The sequence below is a fragment of the Larus michahellis genome, chromosome 18, assembly GCF_964199755.1.
Source record: "Larus michahellis chromosome 18, bLarMic1.1, whole genome shotgun sequence".
NCBI lineage: Eukaryota > Metazoa > Chordata > Aves > Charadriiformes > Laridae > Larus > Larus michahellis.
The window spans coordinates 623,550-640,299 of NC_133913.1; the positions used below are offsets into that span (position 1 = coordinate 623,550).

Consider the following 16,750-nt stretch of genomic DNA (forward strand, 5'->3'; position numbering starts at 1 on the left):
TAGATTCTGCCAAAACAAACTTTATTGCACAAAAAAAAAAAATCTTATGTACAATAGTATATAAACAAGGTATCTTAGAGTGACTCTTGTGCATATATTTTCAACTCAATTAGGTCTAAAAATCTGTTGCTAAAACATCTCTGCGTAGAGCAGTCATTTGAGGATTGTCACTTTGAAATGGAAACATTCAGAAATGGTAGGACAGACAACATTAGAGCTATAAAACTAATACTTCTCTGTTACAGCCACATGCTAGTTATGTGAATAGTGTCCACAATAAGGCATTTTCTTGTTTCGTTGTATCGGTGGATGGTAACGCCACATGCATCACAAACAGATTTCAGAACCAGCTCTGCCCTGGGAAGGCAGCAGAGTCACAGCTCTACCCACAACGCTACTGAATGGTGAAAAACAACGTGACATTTACAATGGGATTAAAGAGGCGGTAAAGTAGCAGACAGCTCATGACTTCTCGGGAGACTGCGCCGCCTCCCCGAGACCTCATTCCAAGGTGAACACCGCTTCAGTTACTCTCATCTGGTGGATGTGTTGAGTGAGTCCTATGTAAGTTCAGCTTTCCCTCGAGGGAAGATGGGGTTTAAGTCGAAATCAAGCCAATGACAGACCCAGGGGAGTTTGCTTGCTAAAGGGAAAAAAGGTTCCCGAGTTGTTTAACGGCAGCTTAACAATTGAGAAATGTTTCCACCTTTCAGCTTTTCAGAGCTGCTCGAGCAGCAGTGCGCAGGCTTCTGGGTTTTGCAAGAGTTGCTCTAAATCACAGAGACTGAAAATAATTGAGTGACGCATGGGGCATTGCCGTTCTGTGCAGCCCACGGCAGGGGTCTTTCGGCCCCTCTTGCTGCGCTTTTTTCAGAACAAAGATGACCGTGTTGGAAGTTCTCCCACCACCATCAGGAGTCTGAAACAGGGCCGAGCTGGTGGGAAGGTGTTTAAGGAAATCGGGAGAGGGCCCAGGACAATGTGCAACTTTGTGCTTAGCTTTCTATCAAAGCTCCCGTAAAAATAATTAAAAAAAAAAAAAGAAAAGTAGATTAACCTCTTTATGACCAAAACATCTGATCAATCATCCCCAGGCTCATTTACCTGGAGAAAGCGGGTATTTCACCTCCACTCAAGTTACACCGGATACATCTTTGATGTAATGGCACTCGCAGCCAGCAGACACCTTGCCGAGAGGCTGGCCTTCGCTCACGGTAAAAAGCTGCTGTTTAAAACGTTCAAAGCACTGAAGTGTTAAACTTTACGACACTCGGCTAAGCTTGCGCCCGGCCAAGTTTGGCAAAGGAATTTGTCAGTAACAAGGCGTAGACCTCTGAAAAACTCCACCCAGAACCAGTGGCTTCCTTCGCTGGAACTGCCCCTTGTTCTAGCGTTTCAATCTGATGGATCGAGGTGGCAGCGGGGTGTGAGGTGGCAGGAGGAAGAAGGGAGGAAAATAAAACACTGCGCTGACTAGAGAGGTGGAAAGCAAAGAGTACTTCAGTTCAGGAAACAAAACGGCTCTGTTCAGAGCAGCCAGAATAAAATATTTCTAGAATGCTAAATTCAAATCAAAACCTTAGAAATATAATACACAAACTGGACTTACTTTTAAGTGCTCCCCCCATCTCTGACCAGTGGTCTTCTCACCCTCCCTTCCCCAGGACACCAGGGTGAACACACCTGCACTCGATCTATGGATTCTTGCCGGTTCCACTTTTCATCTGCCCCTTTGCGCCTGAAGTCTCAGTGGACAAAGTCAGCCAGGGCTCGAGTAAAGCTTTCAGAAAGGAGCCCAGATTCCACCACTGCTCTTTATCTTTGGTCTGTCTAGAACAGTGTCTAGAAGAAAGACATCAGGTAGATGGGCTCCACGGAGCAGAGAGGCTCCATCTCTCCCAACCCGCACAACAAGGTTTCACCCGGGCGCACGCTGCGTGGGCCCCGTCATACCCTGGACTCGTCAAAGCGCTCCCACAGCTACAGCTCCACGTTCAGCATGGCCCCAGGGAAGGGCTCACTGTCTAGGAACAGAAAAGCTGTAAAGAGGATTCGCAGTCTAGATCTCATTCTTTAATCAAATGGAGAAAAAAAAAAAAAAAAAAAAAAGAAAAAACCCAACCAGTGTAGGTGTTTCCAAAAAATAACCTGATGCCACATGCTCCGGCTTTCTAGCAAAGTACCTTTTAAGAGTAGCCTGTCACAAGCTTGGCTTTGTCTAGCATGAAGTCTTCTCGTTCAGCGTTATCCGCCAGAGCAGTAAAAGGAGACAGAAGATATCCCGCAGTTCTCTGCGCTCTGGCATTGGTTTGGTTGTCGAGTCTGTCAGGGGTACTCTAGAGTGCGAAGACAGAACATCCCCACGGCTTGGCCTCTCCACTGTTAACGCAGCTCTAAGCTTTAGAGCAACCTTGAGTGTCCGTCTCTGTCTCGGAGGAGCTGCTCTCAGAGTCTATTTCTGTATTCTCCTGCTGGTGTTTCTCTTGCACCTTCTGCCGAATTCCTTGCAAACGCACTAATAGGGACTGGTAGTCAAAGTGGCCTCGTTTTTCACCAAAAGGATCCTGGAAGAAAGCCATAGATAAGCCTATTAATATAGACCACTATGCTTTGGCAAGAGGCAGAAAGAAAAAAAGTTGCAGAGTAATTGGGCAACAAATAGCCAAAGACTTAAGGTTTTGTTGTGGTTTAACTCCAGCCAGCCACTAAGCACCACACCACCGCTCGCTCGCTCCCCTCAGTGGCACGGGGGAGAGAATCGGAAAAGTGAGAAAACTTATGGATTGAGATAAAGACAGTTTAATAAGTAAATCAAAAGCTGCGCACACAAGCAAAGCAAAACAAGGAATTCATTCCCTGCTTCCCATGGGCAGACGGGTGTTCAGCCACCCCCAGGAACGCCAGGCTCCATCAGGCCTAACGGTTACTTGGGAAGACAAATGCCATAACTCCAAACATCCCCACCTTCCGCCTTCTTCCTCCAGCTTTACACCCTGAGCATGACACCATACGGTATGGAATATCCCTCGGCCGGTTGGGGTCAGCTGTCCCCGCTGTGTCCCCTCCCAACTTCTCGTGCACCCCCAGCCCACTCGCTGCTGGGACGGTCTGAGGAGCAGAAAAGGCCTTGACTCCGTGTAAGCCCTGCTCAGCAGCAACTAAAACATCCTGTGTTATCAGCACTACTTCCAGCACGTAGCCCTTTATTAGCAACGATGAAGAAAATTAACTCTACCCCAGCCAAAACCAGCCCAGGGTTAAATCCCATCTTATGACGGAGAGGCCCCTAAACTTTCCACTGTCGTGGCAGAGGCTGAAGACTTTCTTTTTGGAGTCTCTTTTGGGAATCCTTACAAACCCAAGCAGACTTCAAAAACAGATGAAAGGCCAAGCAGACATGGGTTGGATGTTTGAGGAAGTAAGCTATTTCAAAGATTCGGTCTCAGGCCCAAGGAAGATGTTACAAATGAAAGCCCTTAAAATCCAGAGGCCAAAGACTTGACCACACTTTATTTTAGTGCTACAGACCCTCTCCAAACGAAAGCATCGCCTTCTCATTTGAAATCAAGGCCCCTAGCTGAGATGTAGCCAAGTCAGAGGCAGAAAGTCTTTGGAGATTATCTAACGTTCGCTGCTTTCATCCCCAGTCCCAGGTCGGAGACACGTTGCCAGGGCTATATCAGGTGGTGGTGGTGGAGTTCACCCTGTCCCATCTGATGGAAACCTCTGGTACAAGCCAACATGTGGCCCCAGAGGTAAGAATGCAGCACATCTGGCAAGCACTCAACCGATGCGGAGCCTGGAGTGACTCCATTTTAAATACAGGATAGCGAAGACGACAACAGCATCTCCCCAGCAGGCTGCGGTCGCGCTTGCTGCGCTACTACTTCCAAGTGAGCAGAAAACAGACCACGGCAGTCACTGCCTCTGGGAACCGCGCACAACACAGTGATCTTCACAAACCCTGCAGAAGGCAACTGAGCCCTGGCTCCTTGAGGAAGAAACAAGAGTGGTTCACACCTGACAATCCTCTAATATTAATCACCAAACTTCACTACACAGCCTTCAGTTCCATACTCTCCGGAGCTGTAAGTCAGGCACAGACCTTCCTTGTGGGAATTGCTCACTCCAAACATCAACTCTCCTGCTTTGGGAGTGCTTTCAATTTATGAATTATACAGCCAGCGACAGCACTGACAGGAAAAAAGGGGCTCAGAGACACAAGATCATTAAATCAACCACCTCCATCTTTTCTTAGCAGTGGAATTTCTCAATGAGTCAGACAAGAGGTGGCTGATGAGGGAGGAAGACACATCTGTTCATATGCAAATAGCTTGGCAATCTATTCTTTAAAGTCTGCTTTCCTGCAGAAACAAGCTCCTGTATTCAACCTGTCTAGATGTGTCTGCCTGTACTGTCAGTGTTCCCCCCACCCCCTCCTCCCCCAGTAACTTTTGACTCAGCCACTTTCAGCCTCATCCGACAGAACAAGGAGTGTCAGAGAAAAGTTCCCATCTGCTGTATGAGCAAAGGAATCCCAGAAAGAGAAACTCTAACAGTGTCCCAGCAGGAAAACGCTGCTGTGGAGTTCAGATGCCACCAGCATTGGATAACCTGCCTGTGCCCTCCCTGCTTAACGCCAAATCCGCATAAAAGCAAACTGTTCGGGCTCCACTGCCGAAAGTGCAAGCTGCTTGCCTGGAGAGTGCCTCAGGTCCAGCACTCAGAAATCTAACGCCCTCGGAAGCATTGCGCGTGCACGCTGAACTTGGGGAAAGTAGTGTTTTACCCCCAGGAACGTCTCAGTTTCACAATTCAAAGATAGAATATACAGTTCACAGAAAAGATCCAGATCCACCCCGTGGACCTCTCGGTGCTGCACATTGTTGTTGGTCACTAAGCACACACCCTTATCTACGGCAGCGTGTTATCAACAAGAAAATTGTCTGCCACCCACCTGCATTGTCTGTCCTTGGAGATAAAGCCTCTCTTTACACACCCCTTCGTAGAAGTCGTAGTATTCCATGAAGGATTTCTCCATTACGCCCCTGAATGCAACGAGAGCAAACAGTCAACACAAAACGACAGCGTTACAACGGTCACATCATCCCGCATCACCCCATCCCATCGAATCCCCGTTCCTGCAATCGGTGTGGGCACCCACAGGGGGTGTCCCAGACAACCAGCAGGGTACAGCGAGGCAGGACACAGAGCAGCATCGCTGCAGCTGAAGAGATTCTGCGCGTGTTTCCACAACAGCTGTGTTCCCCTCCCTCTGAGATTCCCCCCCCGTAAGACAAGGCACATTTATTCTCCAACACAAGGCAGAGGACGCAGCCGTTGCGCACGTTAACATGGCCTTTGCCGATGCACGGCTCCTGGGCACCGCACACAACAGCCATCCACTTCAGGGGAAACAAAATGACTCTTCGCCGGACCAGGGAGAGTTAAAGGCTTCCTCTTCCCTGAAGCAACTCCCAGGAACAGCAGCCAGAGAAGTTCATCCTGCTTCCCCACACCCACTTTCTTATGCTCTCTCCATGCCTGTTTTCCATACCGTAACGGCTCAGGACAGGGACACTTTCCTTCCAGCATGTCGCACACTGCTACTCGGATGGTCTCATGCCGAATGCACTCGTTATAGTTCTTGCTGTCCCCGGGGTGCCGCTCCTGGAAATAGAATTTGGGCCAGTGAGTCCACGCGAATGCAACGGCTCTTCGTCTCTCCCTCCTGGGCCCGATGAACTTCACTGGTGCACGAACCCACCACGGCTTGTCTGTTCTGTATATGCTGAGCTAACTTATACCGCAGATGAAAAGCTGGCAAGATGTTACATGTCTCCAGAGCCTCGGACTCACAGAGCTGTGGAGACAGGTCAACTGATAAAGTTCGCACAGAAACCTGCCTCTCTCCGAGACGCAGGAGACCAGGAAAACCTGAGCAGTTTGGTTCCTGTGTGACAATATGTCCCAAGGAAGCCATTTCAGGAGTCGTGCAGCAGAGAAATGAAGAGCATCCCATCTCCCCGGCAACTTCTCGAATGCCTCTTGCTCTTCTGTTACCTTACACATACATGAGCTAAGCAGCCTCCGGTTCGGAGCTGGCTTGCAACTCCCCCTCAAGCTCTGACTAGAGGCAGAGCAAGCTGGAAAACAGCCAAGCGACATAACCTACTTTTGTCCCCGTTTGTCAGAACGGGACGTGCCACCAGGAGCGAGGGGTGGAGGGAAGAGACAAACAGCTGCAGAAGCAGAGATGATCCACCTCCAACTCTCACCTGCTCAAAGCCGGGCTCGTTGTGATAGGGGTTCTCGGTCATCAGGGACTGGATGGAGATGAGGACTGAGGAGATACTCTGTGCTGGGCTCCATGCGGGCCCGGTCCAAGTGCTGAGGCATTAAAACAGAAAAGCAACAATTAACAACAGAGGACTGGCCCAGTGAGCACCATCCCTCCAACTACCACAGATCAGACAGCTTGGGAAACCACATCTACACCTGACGGAAACGCGACAGGGAAAGAAGCAGCTGCTAGAGATACGGAAAGCACTGGACACCGAGAAAGCTTTCATGGTCCAAGTAGTTTATTCTCTCAACCAAATGAAAACTTCAGCTTGAGCAAGACAGAAGCGGCTGGTGAACTTCGCTCCGCTGCTGACACACACGGGGCATCACACGAGTTGAGGAAAAGGACCGTTTCCAAGCATTTTACAGGGCACTCTAAAGCTATGGCTATCGGCTCACGCAGCAGCCTGGAGCAACACAAGTTACCAGCACTACCACAAGCCAAAACCAACCACTCTTAAGAACAGAAATCTGATTTTCAAGACTCAAACAAGACCATCGCTTGTGCAGTCTAACGCGGACACTGAGCACAAGGACTGCTATCAAAAGCACTAACGGATGCCCTGCTACAGGAGTAAGGTGCCCGTTTTGTACACAGCATAGCAAAAACCTTTGCACAGAACAACATAAGCGGGAAAAGCTGCTCCGCTGCTCGCCCTTAATATCCTAGTTCTAGATACAGACCTGTCTCCCTGCGAGCTGAACAAGGATGTGCTGACCCACATATGCTCTTCCTAAATCCTTTCGTTTGCAGCTCCCTCCGCGCTTCCCATTTCTGCTAAGGCCGAGGCTCTTTGTTCACTCGTCAATAATTTAGTTTCCGTGCCAGGGCTACAATTGCAAGAGCAACAAGGCAGCCTGCGTGGGAGCTGCGGGGCGGTTCAGACCCCCGAGATACAGATGTGCCCTACACACCTCAGTGCTTCCCATCCAGCTCATGGATGAGGAAGACTCCTGTGCCGAGGAAGGTGTTTCCCAGCACAATCCGTCTCTCAGCCAGCCCTGAGGCCGGGATCTATCAGCCGATGGGTATCGGCTCCTCGGACCGGCTTTGGTGTAAGTGGCGCATGCACAGCGCTGCTGAAACCAGCCCAGCAAAGGCAGGCTTAGAACCACACCAGTGCTCAGGCTCTTGCTGGTTGATCCAATCCCTACGGCAAGTTCAAGCCGTCGCTGCCCCTTCCTCACCTGGCTGCCTGTTCCTGCCCCTCCGCAGCAGAAGGAACTACGGGCTAACAGCCCGGCTGCACCAGTCCGGAGTTTCCACAAAAGCCTTTCTTTACCGGCAACAAAAACTGTCACAGCTGGGGTTGGGAATATCACACCGCGGCCAGGGTTCCCCTGCAGAGCCATTCACTCCACCGGGACTTTCACACGTTTAAAAATCAAGCAGGTGAATAACGAGCCTTTGCGGCGGTGGAGCCTGTTTGAACAGGCAGCACGGGAGCAGCGCCTGTAAATCATTCCCCCCGCCGCTCAGCCCCACAAACTATGTGTAGGTGGAAGCCCAGAGCCGTCAAATGGCTCTCAAGGAAGTTCTTAGTGGCTTTTAATTTTATTTATTTATTTTTAAACCCACACAGAGAGAGGAAATTAAAACCACAAAAACCTACATTCAAACAACATTAAGGATCGGGCTGCAAAGCGCAAAAGCGGAAGAAACGCAGCGCTGGGGCTGAGGCTTCGCAAGGGGAAGCAGGAGAGAAGTGGCAGCGTCCACTGAACGTCGTGCTTCCCCTGCTCCCTTCTCAGGTGCTTTTAAAGACAAGTTAGGCTCTTGTTCCAGCTGAGGAATTTGTGCTGCTTTACAACTCTGATTCCACACACAACTTCAGAGAAGCGTAAAGGTGCATCCAAACACACGTCTGGGGCAAGGAGAGGGCACAACGCGCTGAGAAGGATGCGCGAGGCAGAATACAGCCTGCAGCCACCTCCTGAGTTCCCATCAAAACAGCCAAAGTCTCCTCTTACCCTAGAATACTCAGGCAGACTTTCCCATTGCGGTAGAAGTTGGGGTTAAACCTCACTGTGTTATTTCCCGTTGTCATCAGTTTGACCCTTGGTGGGTGGATGGGATAATCTGGAGGACAGCGAAACAGGAACAAGAAGAAACCCCCTTCATAAGGCGTGTCAAATGGGCCTGTGATCAATGCATGAATCTGGAAAACAAAAGCCCGTCTTGCGCACCACTTCAAAATTGTGCAGCACCGACAAATCCTCAACAAAGCCGACCGAAGGCAAGAAATCTCCACCCAGGCAGCAGCACGGAGGCAGCGTCTTCCACAAGCACACGCCATGTGCTGGCCATACTTAACCCCCCCTCCTTCCCTCCTTGGCCAGAGCCGCTGCTGCGCACTTCTCTCCCCTCTGCCACGCTCCATGTGCAAAGCCGGTTTCCAACGCAAGGTTTGGCCAGAGGCCACAACAGCTGCCTCCCATACACCCCGATAGAGCCCAAACCAGGCTGAATCGCAGTTCAGCTGGTAAGCTATGCTTTAAAAAAAAAAAAAAGAAAAAGAATCCAAATATGAAAAAAAATCTAATTTTAGAAAGGAAAAAAATTCAGAATTTCTGCCAAAACTAGAGCATTCCTCAATTTTATGGTCTCATGCTGATTTGGTCTTATTGAAACCAATCACTCAATTTCCTCTGCCAGGATCCAAAATTAAGACCCTATTCTCTCCACGCTAATTGCTCTCAAAGATCCCAATTGTATACCAGGAAATCTACTCCCTTTGGGCTGTTACGGAAGCTTACTCCCCAAGCGATCCAAGCAGTCCCCTTTCATGATCCTTTTACCTCCCCGGGATTTCAGCTGAACGCCCCAAGGCCGCGGTTCTACACACCCGCGTTTCCCTTGAAGGGCATTTTGTCACTTTCAGCTTCGGAGGCGGAGGGAAGGCAGAGCTGCAGGTAAGTGCCCAGGAGGGAGCTGGCTGCGCAGAGACACTCCCTTTGTGCTGCCTCCAAAACCCCAGGAGGCCTAAGCCAGGCAGGCGCTTCTCTGGGGGGGAATTTGGGGGAATCTGGGGGAAGCCGCGTTTGTCAGTGGGGTGGGAGAAGTGTGCAGCAGAGGAAAAACCAAAGCAACCTCACACCCAGGCACACGCAGCTCTCGGAAACCAGCAGAGCCAGACCAGGTGACACTGGCTGGAGAAAGGGCAGCACCAGCCAAGAAACACACCGGATCAAGAACGCTGTTTGAGCAACCTCTGCCTCCCAGCTCACCGCGTTCTCTCTGACATAATCGGAAATTCCCAGGCCTGGAAAACCCCGAGAGCCAGGAGGGGAAGAACTGGGGCCGGAGAGGCTGTAGCCATGCCTGTGTCCCCAGGGAGCAGGTCTGCTGGAGGGGACGTGGTGGGGGCGGCAGCGGGGGTCAGACCCACACGAGACCCTGGCATCTGCGAGAACCCGGAGGGCAGCTCCGCAGCAGGACAGGGCCCGGGTGCAGGGACACGTCCCTCCACCAGCTCACGACAATTAAACATCTCCGGGTTCCTCAGGCGGATCACAGACACTCCAGCACTGCTTGTGGCTATTGGACGTTTCTCATCTCCAGCCTCTCTGAGGAGCCCCCCATAGCCAACGGCTTTCCACGGAGCTCTCTCTTCCCTGAGCCGCTCTTATCGATTGTTTTCAAGCATTAGTAGGATGAAACGAGCTGGAGCAGCACCCCACTGGTTCCCAGGGCCACTAAAGCAGAGCTGGCTTTATCTGTGGAAGCTCCTCAGACCCCTCTGGTGATATCCCTCCGGAGAGCCAGCTTCCTTGAGGGCCTCCTCCCATTTTAAATGCAGCCCATCTCAATGTCACCCAGAAAACTGGAGCCTTGCTGTGCTCCTGCAAGCATCAGCCTGACTCCTCTCAAAGCATTATGGGAATATACTCCATTTGGGCAAACCCTTACAGCAGCCACCAACAGCATCATACAGAGAGGCGGAAAGTTGAACCAGCTCCAAATCTTCTCTTACCTTGGTCATGTCATGGGGATCAGGCACAACAAACATTCCCGGGGGCGGTTCCTTGTAAATGGACATGATATCCCTGAAGAAAGGAAACAGGAATTAGTCAAGATCTCCCTTGGCGTTCATCAGCCCTCGAGGCACGGAACATTCTAGACAACAGATCTGTGCACGGATGCAAAGGGACAGACTTTAAAGATGGAAACTTGCAAGTCATAAGGAGCTAGACATTTTTCTTTCGCCTCTGACTGTTTTCTGGCTGAGCTCTTTCAACTTATCCCCAAAATAGTTGAGGTATTTCAAGAGCACAAGCAGCATCCAATGAATCAATACGCGAGGCACCAGACCAAGCGCAGCCTGACTACGCGCTGCCTTGGGTTTTACCACAGATTGGCTCCAGTGCATAAAACTTCAACCGTAAACTTCCCCTAAGGTAGTCGCTTAGAACTTCTCTTATGTGAATTTTGTTGTTTAAAGGACGACTTTCCCTCCCGGTGTTTCCCCTTTTCACGCTCAGACTATTTACAGTATCCCTTTCGTACACCCAGTCATTTGTTTTCCCCCAACACACCGTGAGTCAACTGCCTTTGAGAACGTTACTGGTCTGACAAATTTGGGTTTAATCAGACAGCGGGTTCAAGAGCTGTCAGGATGCACATACACACACGACTTGATCCCAATGGCCTTGTTTCCGTAGGAACTCGGACCAAACGAACTGAAAAAACCCGCAACAAATCACCTACAACTCTGTGCAGTTTACAGAAGAGCCGAATGGCACCCATTACCTTTCATCGCCCAAAAACCTGCCTCCCATAATTGGAGCTGCGCCAAGCTTCAGGACAAGCTCCCGCTCAACATTCCCATTTGGGAAGCAACCAGAGCCCAGGGAGGTTTCAGGGCGACGACAAGCGCGAGAGCAACAGGAGAGCCTCGCCTTCCTGCCTACCGTTATGAAGTCAGTGCTTTTGGCGTTTGGATTGGAAAGTGCCCAAATATCTGGTGCCATCTTTGGAAGACATTATACAAGCTCTAGAACAAGGATGAGCAAGAGCCTGGCAGGCAGCAATGCTCGCTCCGAAGGAAGAGGAAGAACTTGTTGAAACAGTGCCAGCACGTCTAACAATACAAGAGCATATTGCTCATTATATCAAAGGCTATCAACGCCAGGTTTGATCAGACGATCCTTTAAAGAGTCAGAGCTGCCAAACCGGTGGGCACCAGCAGGAAGGAGGATCGCTATGGACAGGTTTAGGATAAACATCTTAACTCGATCGTTGATAGGGACTGAGAAGCCTGTTCCCCTCCAAGGAGCAGCCAGCGATGCCGAGGGCAGGATCAGAGCCATGAGCCAAGGAGCTCTGCTGCCAAACGCAGCGGCAGACGGAGAAAGAGACCCCGGATGGGGGTACGGGGGTCCACGGCTCCAGCACGGGCGAGTCTCCATCCTTGCCTGCGCACCTGGGCAAGGAGAGCCCGGGAGCATGGTGGGACGGGGTCTGTTCCCAGGAGAGCCCCAGAGCACCGCTGGGCGGGGGGGGGCCGGGCCCTGTCCCCAGAAAAGCCCCGGGACACCGAGGAGGAAGGGGGGCCCGGGCCCTGTCCCCAGGAACGCCCCGGGCCCTGTCCCCAGGCCCGAGCCCAGGTCTCCAGGTCCGCTGGTGAGGCCCAGGGGACAGGTACCGCCTTAAGGGTACTGGGGACGAGCTAAGCGTCTCTGCCGGGTTCCGAGCCCCGGCTCCGGGCCCGCAGCCCTCCCAGCAGAGGCCGGGGCAGGGCGGCGGGGCTTCTCCGTCCCGCACCGCGCCCGGGGCAGTGAGGGTCTCACCGTTTGATCCGCAGGAGACAGGCCGGGCTGGGCCGCTCGCTGTCCCAGTCGCCGCTGACCGTGGGGTCCCAGAAAGCGGAATGCGTGAGGAGCGCGGCCCCCGCCGCCGCCGCCGCCGCCGCGATGGGGGCCCCGCCGCTCCCCGGGGCGACGCCGGCGCCCGGCGTCGCAGCGCCGAAGCCCGCCGCCGCCCACAGCTCGGCAGGGATGAAGACGCCGGGGCTCCCCGCGCCGCTGCCCGCGCCGGCCGAGGCGCTGCCGCTGCCCGCCGCCGCCGCCGCCAGCACCGCGGCCGGGGCCGCCTCCTCGGCTGCCGGACTCTCCGCCATTCCGCGCCCGGCCTCGGGGAACGCCGCTTCCGGGACTCCGCACCAGCGAGTCCGCCGACCAGAGCGGCCCCCGCCCCGCGCCGCCACCACCGATGGGCGGCCAGAGCGGCGCCTCCCCCGCTCCCACTGCCGGCGCAGACGCCCCCCCGCCACCATAGAGTCGCCCCGCCCCCGCCATAGAGACGCCTCGTCCCAGGCTAGAGCGTCCCGCCGGGAGCGGCGCGCCCCCTGCTGCGCCGGGGGTCCCTCGCGCTGGAGGCAGCAGAAAGAGGAGTTCGGGGCTTTTTGGGTGGAAAAAAGCTGTGTTGGGGAGCGGCTGCTGCAGGGGACGGGCCTCAGCAGCCCTCAGCATGCGGCAGGGCAGCGCCTCGGCGAGCAGAGAGTGAACCGGGGCGCGGTTTTAGTGCCAAGGTCACGCCTGCTTCACCAGGGATACCACAGCGGCAACGGCCATTTACGCAGGGTTTCGTACACGTAAGGGAGAATAACCGTAACTAGCTGAGATCCAGGGAACAGGGGAGCTTTCCTGACAGCTCCAACCTGCTCCCAACACCCAGAGATGGTTCCCACAGCGCAGGGTTACGCGTCTGGAGGAGACGGAAATCCTTCCCAGAGGGGGGATTTCTCCTCCCGTGTAGCCAGTGGATTCTCCTCCAGCTCCCGTGGGCTTCAGAGCCACGTTTCATGGAATGGTTTGGGCTGGAAGGGACCTTAGGCCCATCCAGTGCCACCCCCTGCGCTGGGCAGCGACACCTCCCACCAGCCCAGGTTGCTCCAAGAAGACTCAGGGATGGGGCTTTTTTCGGTCAGATTCTCCTCGTCCCCCTTCCCCTCCCCAGGCGCGGCTGTAACGTGCACAGAGCAGCTCCTGCACCCTGTTCGCATCCCCCAGGAGGTCACTACCACTCATCTGAGCCTTTAAACACACGGAGTAGCTGGATTAATTCAATTAACTAAAGCAGATAAGCAGACAAGCCCCCGCAGCGTTCACCTTCTTTAAAGGCACAGCTGTCCTACCGCAGGGGCCAAGATCCGGGTTAGATTTTAGCATTTCTCTTCCCTAGAATACTGCAATCTCTAAAATAGCTGAAGCACGTAACTGGTGGGGGAAGAAATACAACTCAGCTGTGGTTCTTTGTGTAAAGCAGTGCTTTGAGGAGGGACATGAACAGCATGACCTTGAAAACAGCTCTTTGTAAAAGAGGAAAACTCGGACGATGTGGCAGTGCCTATCCCTGGGCACTTACTGTAATTTATGCAAACACCATTAATACACCTCTAAGCATGGTCACCTGTGCCCCTCACCTTTTCTACGTACCATCTTTCAGATGAAAAAAAAAGGCAGCATAGCATTTTCAACAACAGTACATGGAAAAAACAACGCTTTGTCAGCTCATCTGGAAGAATTTGCTTTACTAGGGCGATGCTTGTTGGGATTTTTGCATAGATTGGAGCTGTTTGAGGACATCCTCTCCTGTCTAGCTGAATCCACCTTAGTTTTTCCTCCCACCATCATTTCTTATTCCCCTTCTTTATCAGCAGGTTACCTCCATACCCACGACATCACCCTCTTCAACAAAGAAACCAGTTTCTCCAAATACTCCCCCACCACTGGACCAGCATATAAGGAAAAAATAAAGAAATAAAGAAAAAAAAAAATAAAGCCACCAGTTTATTTAGAGAAATCTTGTCTTTAATTGTCAGTCTGGAACGCTCTGATGGAAGCAGACTCAAACCGCAGAGGACAGAGTGATGGAAGCCGCAGCCAGGACCAGAAGTTGTCACATAGCAAAGAGGATAAGGAATGCCACCATCAAACAGAAGAGCCCCATGGCCTCAGACAGGGCGAAGCCCAGGATGGCGTAGGAGAAGAGCTGCTGCTTGAGAGATGGATTCCTGGATGTTGGACAAGGGGGACAACACAACAGAGAGAAGGAAAAAAAAGAAAGGATCCACAGTGAGAAAAAACAACCCCAAACCAGAGCCCGTACCACAGAAAACCAGGATTATGTCACACAGGCAGCGGATTTTGGAGCACACAGCAGATTTATGGCAGGCAGCCACTGGCTGGAATGAGAAAGCCAGGATTTCTCCCTGGTTTTAGTGACATGTTGAGCCCTGAAGGCTCGTTTCACCTGCCCTGGTGGTACCAAGCGACGGCTCCTACTAACAGCTGGTGCTTCATTTCTTCTAGAGGCAGGCAGAGCTCCACAGAGCAGCTGCATCCTTCAGAAGTACAGGGTGGAATCAAACAATCCAGGTGATTTCTTAGTCATTTTAATAGAATAATGGATTACAACAATTATTTTATATTCCAAGGTAAACACAGTGTCTGCTTATATACGCTACACGTGTAGAGCTGGACATATATTCCAGAGAAAGCTCTACTAATCTACTAGGTTTAGTGCGGGAAGAAGGGAATAAATTCAAGCCAGCCTGGAATCTTACTCACCTGGCATAGCCAATGATCAAGCTGCCAAACACCGTCCCAATACCCGCTCCTGAACCGGCCACACCGACTGTGGCAGCGCCGGCACCAATGAACTTAGCAGCAGTGTCGATATCCCTGGAAACAGCACTGGTCTGGAACTCGCGGCGGGTCAGCTGTGGAGGGGAAATGCCAGCTGGCTGCGGGGTACAGGAGAAGAAACATGCTAATTACACTTTTAATCATAAATATAGAAGTTTAATAAAATATGATCACTGTTTATCCTCTGCTCAAGGTAGAGCAAGATGAGCCAAGCTTGATAAGCCATCACCGATCTGGGCTAGAAGTCATATCTCCATATTAGCCCTCCACTTGACATACAAACTTGCTCCTCCATCTCAGGAGGAACCATCAAGTACCACAGGCGGCGAGCACAGAAATACAGGACGCCGTTTACCACGTAAGAGTCTCACCTGTACAGTCTGCACCTCAGGCCTGCTGAAAACAGACACTGAAACTGGTCTGGCCAGAGCCCTGGAACAGCACCGGAACTGAAGCGAAACACAAACAATTAACTCCTGTAGTTGGATGTGTCCACACTCATCCTCAGAAAAAAGCAGTTACTTTATGGAAAACAATCTTAGAATTGTTTAAAACATCTCAAGAACGAAACAAGACTAAAAACCAAAGGCACATGCACGCGTAGGATACTTCTATTTTAGCCAGTTGGATTAAGTCCATGAGCAACTGTACCACTGAGCACACACGGCAGCACAGCGAGTGTCGTATCTGCTACGGCAGTTCAGGTGTTATTACAATTCCACACATTTTCTTCCTAATTCATACCTTGAAAGAAAGGCACCTCTGTGACAATCAGTCAGCTTATCTTTAGAGAAGCCCTTGGACCTGCGGTTCATTGCACATCTACCAAGATGGTAGGTCTCACCCTCCGGTCACCAGAGGTCACCTTGTTTCCCCTCCTCATTAAATCTACGGTGAAACCAACCCCACACGACCCCACCTCAGCCGAGGGTGTCCAGGGCAGCGTTTTGAACCAAGCACCACAGAGAAAGGCTTCACAATCATCTACTAAAGTACCATTATACGTCTCTAAAAAAAAGCAGTGACTTACCAGAGCTGGGGAGCCGAGGAGAGCCAGAGGAGCCTGCATTTTGATTAATCTAAAATAAACGAAATAAAACAGAAAGAAAGAAGGAATTGGGAATCTCAACACTACCACCACCAGCCAGCACCGCCCCCCCCCGCCCCGGGACCGGCACACACCAGCTCCATCCGCAGCCACGTCCCCGAGCTGCGCCCGAGGCTTTTCCCCACCGCCCCCACTCCCGGCTCCGGCTGCCCCCCCCGCCCTCCCTCCGATAATCCCCGCCTGGGCCCTCTCCAGGGCGGACCCAGCGCCGCGCACGTTCCTCCCTTCCCCGACTCGGTCGAAGCCCCTACCGAGGGCCCGCCCGAGCCCCGGGGGGTGCGCAGGGACAGCGGAGGCGCCGCCGCTCCCCGCGCCCTCCCCGGCTGCCGCCTCCCGGCGAAGGGCACGGTACGGCCGGGCCCCGTCCCCGCCGCCCGCCCGGGCCCGGCGCTGCCCCGGTGCCGGCGGGGGATCGGCGGGGCCCGGCGAGGCCCGGAGCGGGGCCCACCTGCGCGGGGTCCGCTCGGGGCTGCGGCGGCGGCGGCTGTGAGAAGAGCGCGGCGCCCCCGCCCCGCTCACCTTGCCGTGTCCCCCCCGCGTCCTCCGCGCTCATTGGCTGCCGCCCCGCACGGCGCGCGGCACGCCGGGACAACATCCGCGCTCCCCATTGGCTGCGGCCGAGCGAGCCCCTCCCGCCAGCATCCGGGA

General features: G+C 52.9%; 2 protein-coding genes across 4 annotated transcripts; both read right to left on the reverse strand.

The window, feature by feature from the left end:
• Position 1: 1 nt before the first annotated feature.
• UBE2Z (ubiquitin conjugating enzyme E2 Z) lies at positions 2–12,573 on the reverse strand. Its single transcript, XM_074562089.1, has 7 exons — positions 12,136–12,573; positions 10,320–10,392; positions 8,317–8,504; positions 6,279–6,390; positions 5,558–5,670; positions 4,958–5,048; positions 2–2,564 (listed from the first exon to the last, which is right to left on the reverse strand). Exons 1-7 carry the CDS (start codon positions 12,462–12,464, stop codon positions 2,394–2,396), a joined length of 1,077 nt encoding a protein of 358 aa, XP_074418190.1. The 5' UTR covers positions 12,465–12,573; the 3' UTR covers positions 2–2,393.
• A 1,550-nt stretch (positions 12,574–14,123) lies between these two features.
• Positions 14,124–16,726, reverse strand: ATP5MC1 (ATP synthase membrane subunit c locus 1). Of its 3 annotated transcripts, none has more exons than XM_074562561.1 (5): positions 16,622–16,726; positions 16,025–16,073; positions 15,366–15,443; positions 14,917–15,092; positions 14,124–14,360 (listed from the first exon to the last, which is right to left on the reverse strand). In XM_074562561.1, the coding sequence occupies exons 1-5, from the start codon at positions 16,708–16,710 to the stop codon at positions 14,246–14,248; spliced, it is 507 nt and encodes a 168-aa protein (XP_074418662.1). In that variant the 5' UTR covers positions 16,711–16,726; the 3' UTR covers positions 14,124–14,245. The 3 variants fall into 3 exon arrangements, with proteins under 3 accessions (XP_074418662.1, XP_074418663.1, XP_074418664.1); XM_074562562.1 differs by having other exon boundaries at positions 16,551–16,711; XM_074562563.1 differs by lacking the exon at positions 16,622–16,726 and adding an exon at positions 16,354–16,598.
• Between the last annotated feature and the right edge of the window lie 24 nt (positions 16,727–16,750).

Bases quoted from the DNA above. Each gene is read 5' to 3' on its own strand.
- UBE2Z (XM_074562089.1), bottom strand. From the start codon at position 12,464: ATGGCGGAGAGTCCGGCAGCCGAGGAGGCGGCCCCGGCCGCGGTGCTG. The intron at 8,505-10,319 runs GTAAGAGAAGAT...TTTGTTTTCCAG, and splicing joins ATCCCCATGACATGACCAAG to ATTCATGCATTGATCACAGG. The intron at 5,671-6,278 runs GTGAGAGTTGGA...TTCTATTTCCAG, and splicing joins ACGAGCCCGGCTTTGAGCAG to GAGCGGCACCCCGGGGACAG.
- ATP5MC1 (XM_074562561.1), bottom strand. From the start codon at position 16,710: ATGGGGAGCGCGGATGTTGTCCCGGCGTGCCGCGCGCCGTGCGGGGCG. The intron at 16,074-16,621 runs GTGAGCGGGGCG...CGTTTATTTTAG, and splicing joins CGCGGGGGGGACACGGCAAG to ATTAATCAAAATGCAGGCTC. The intron at 14,361-14,916 runs GTGAGTAAGATT...TCCAACATCCAG, and splicing joins TTGATCATTGGCTATGCCAG to GAATCCATCTCTCAAGCAGC.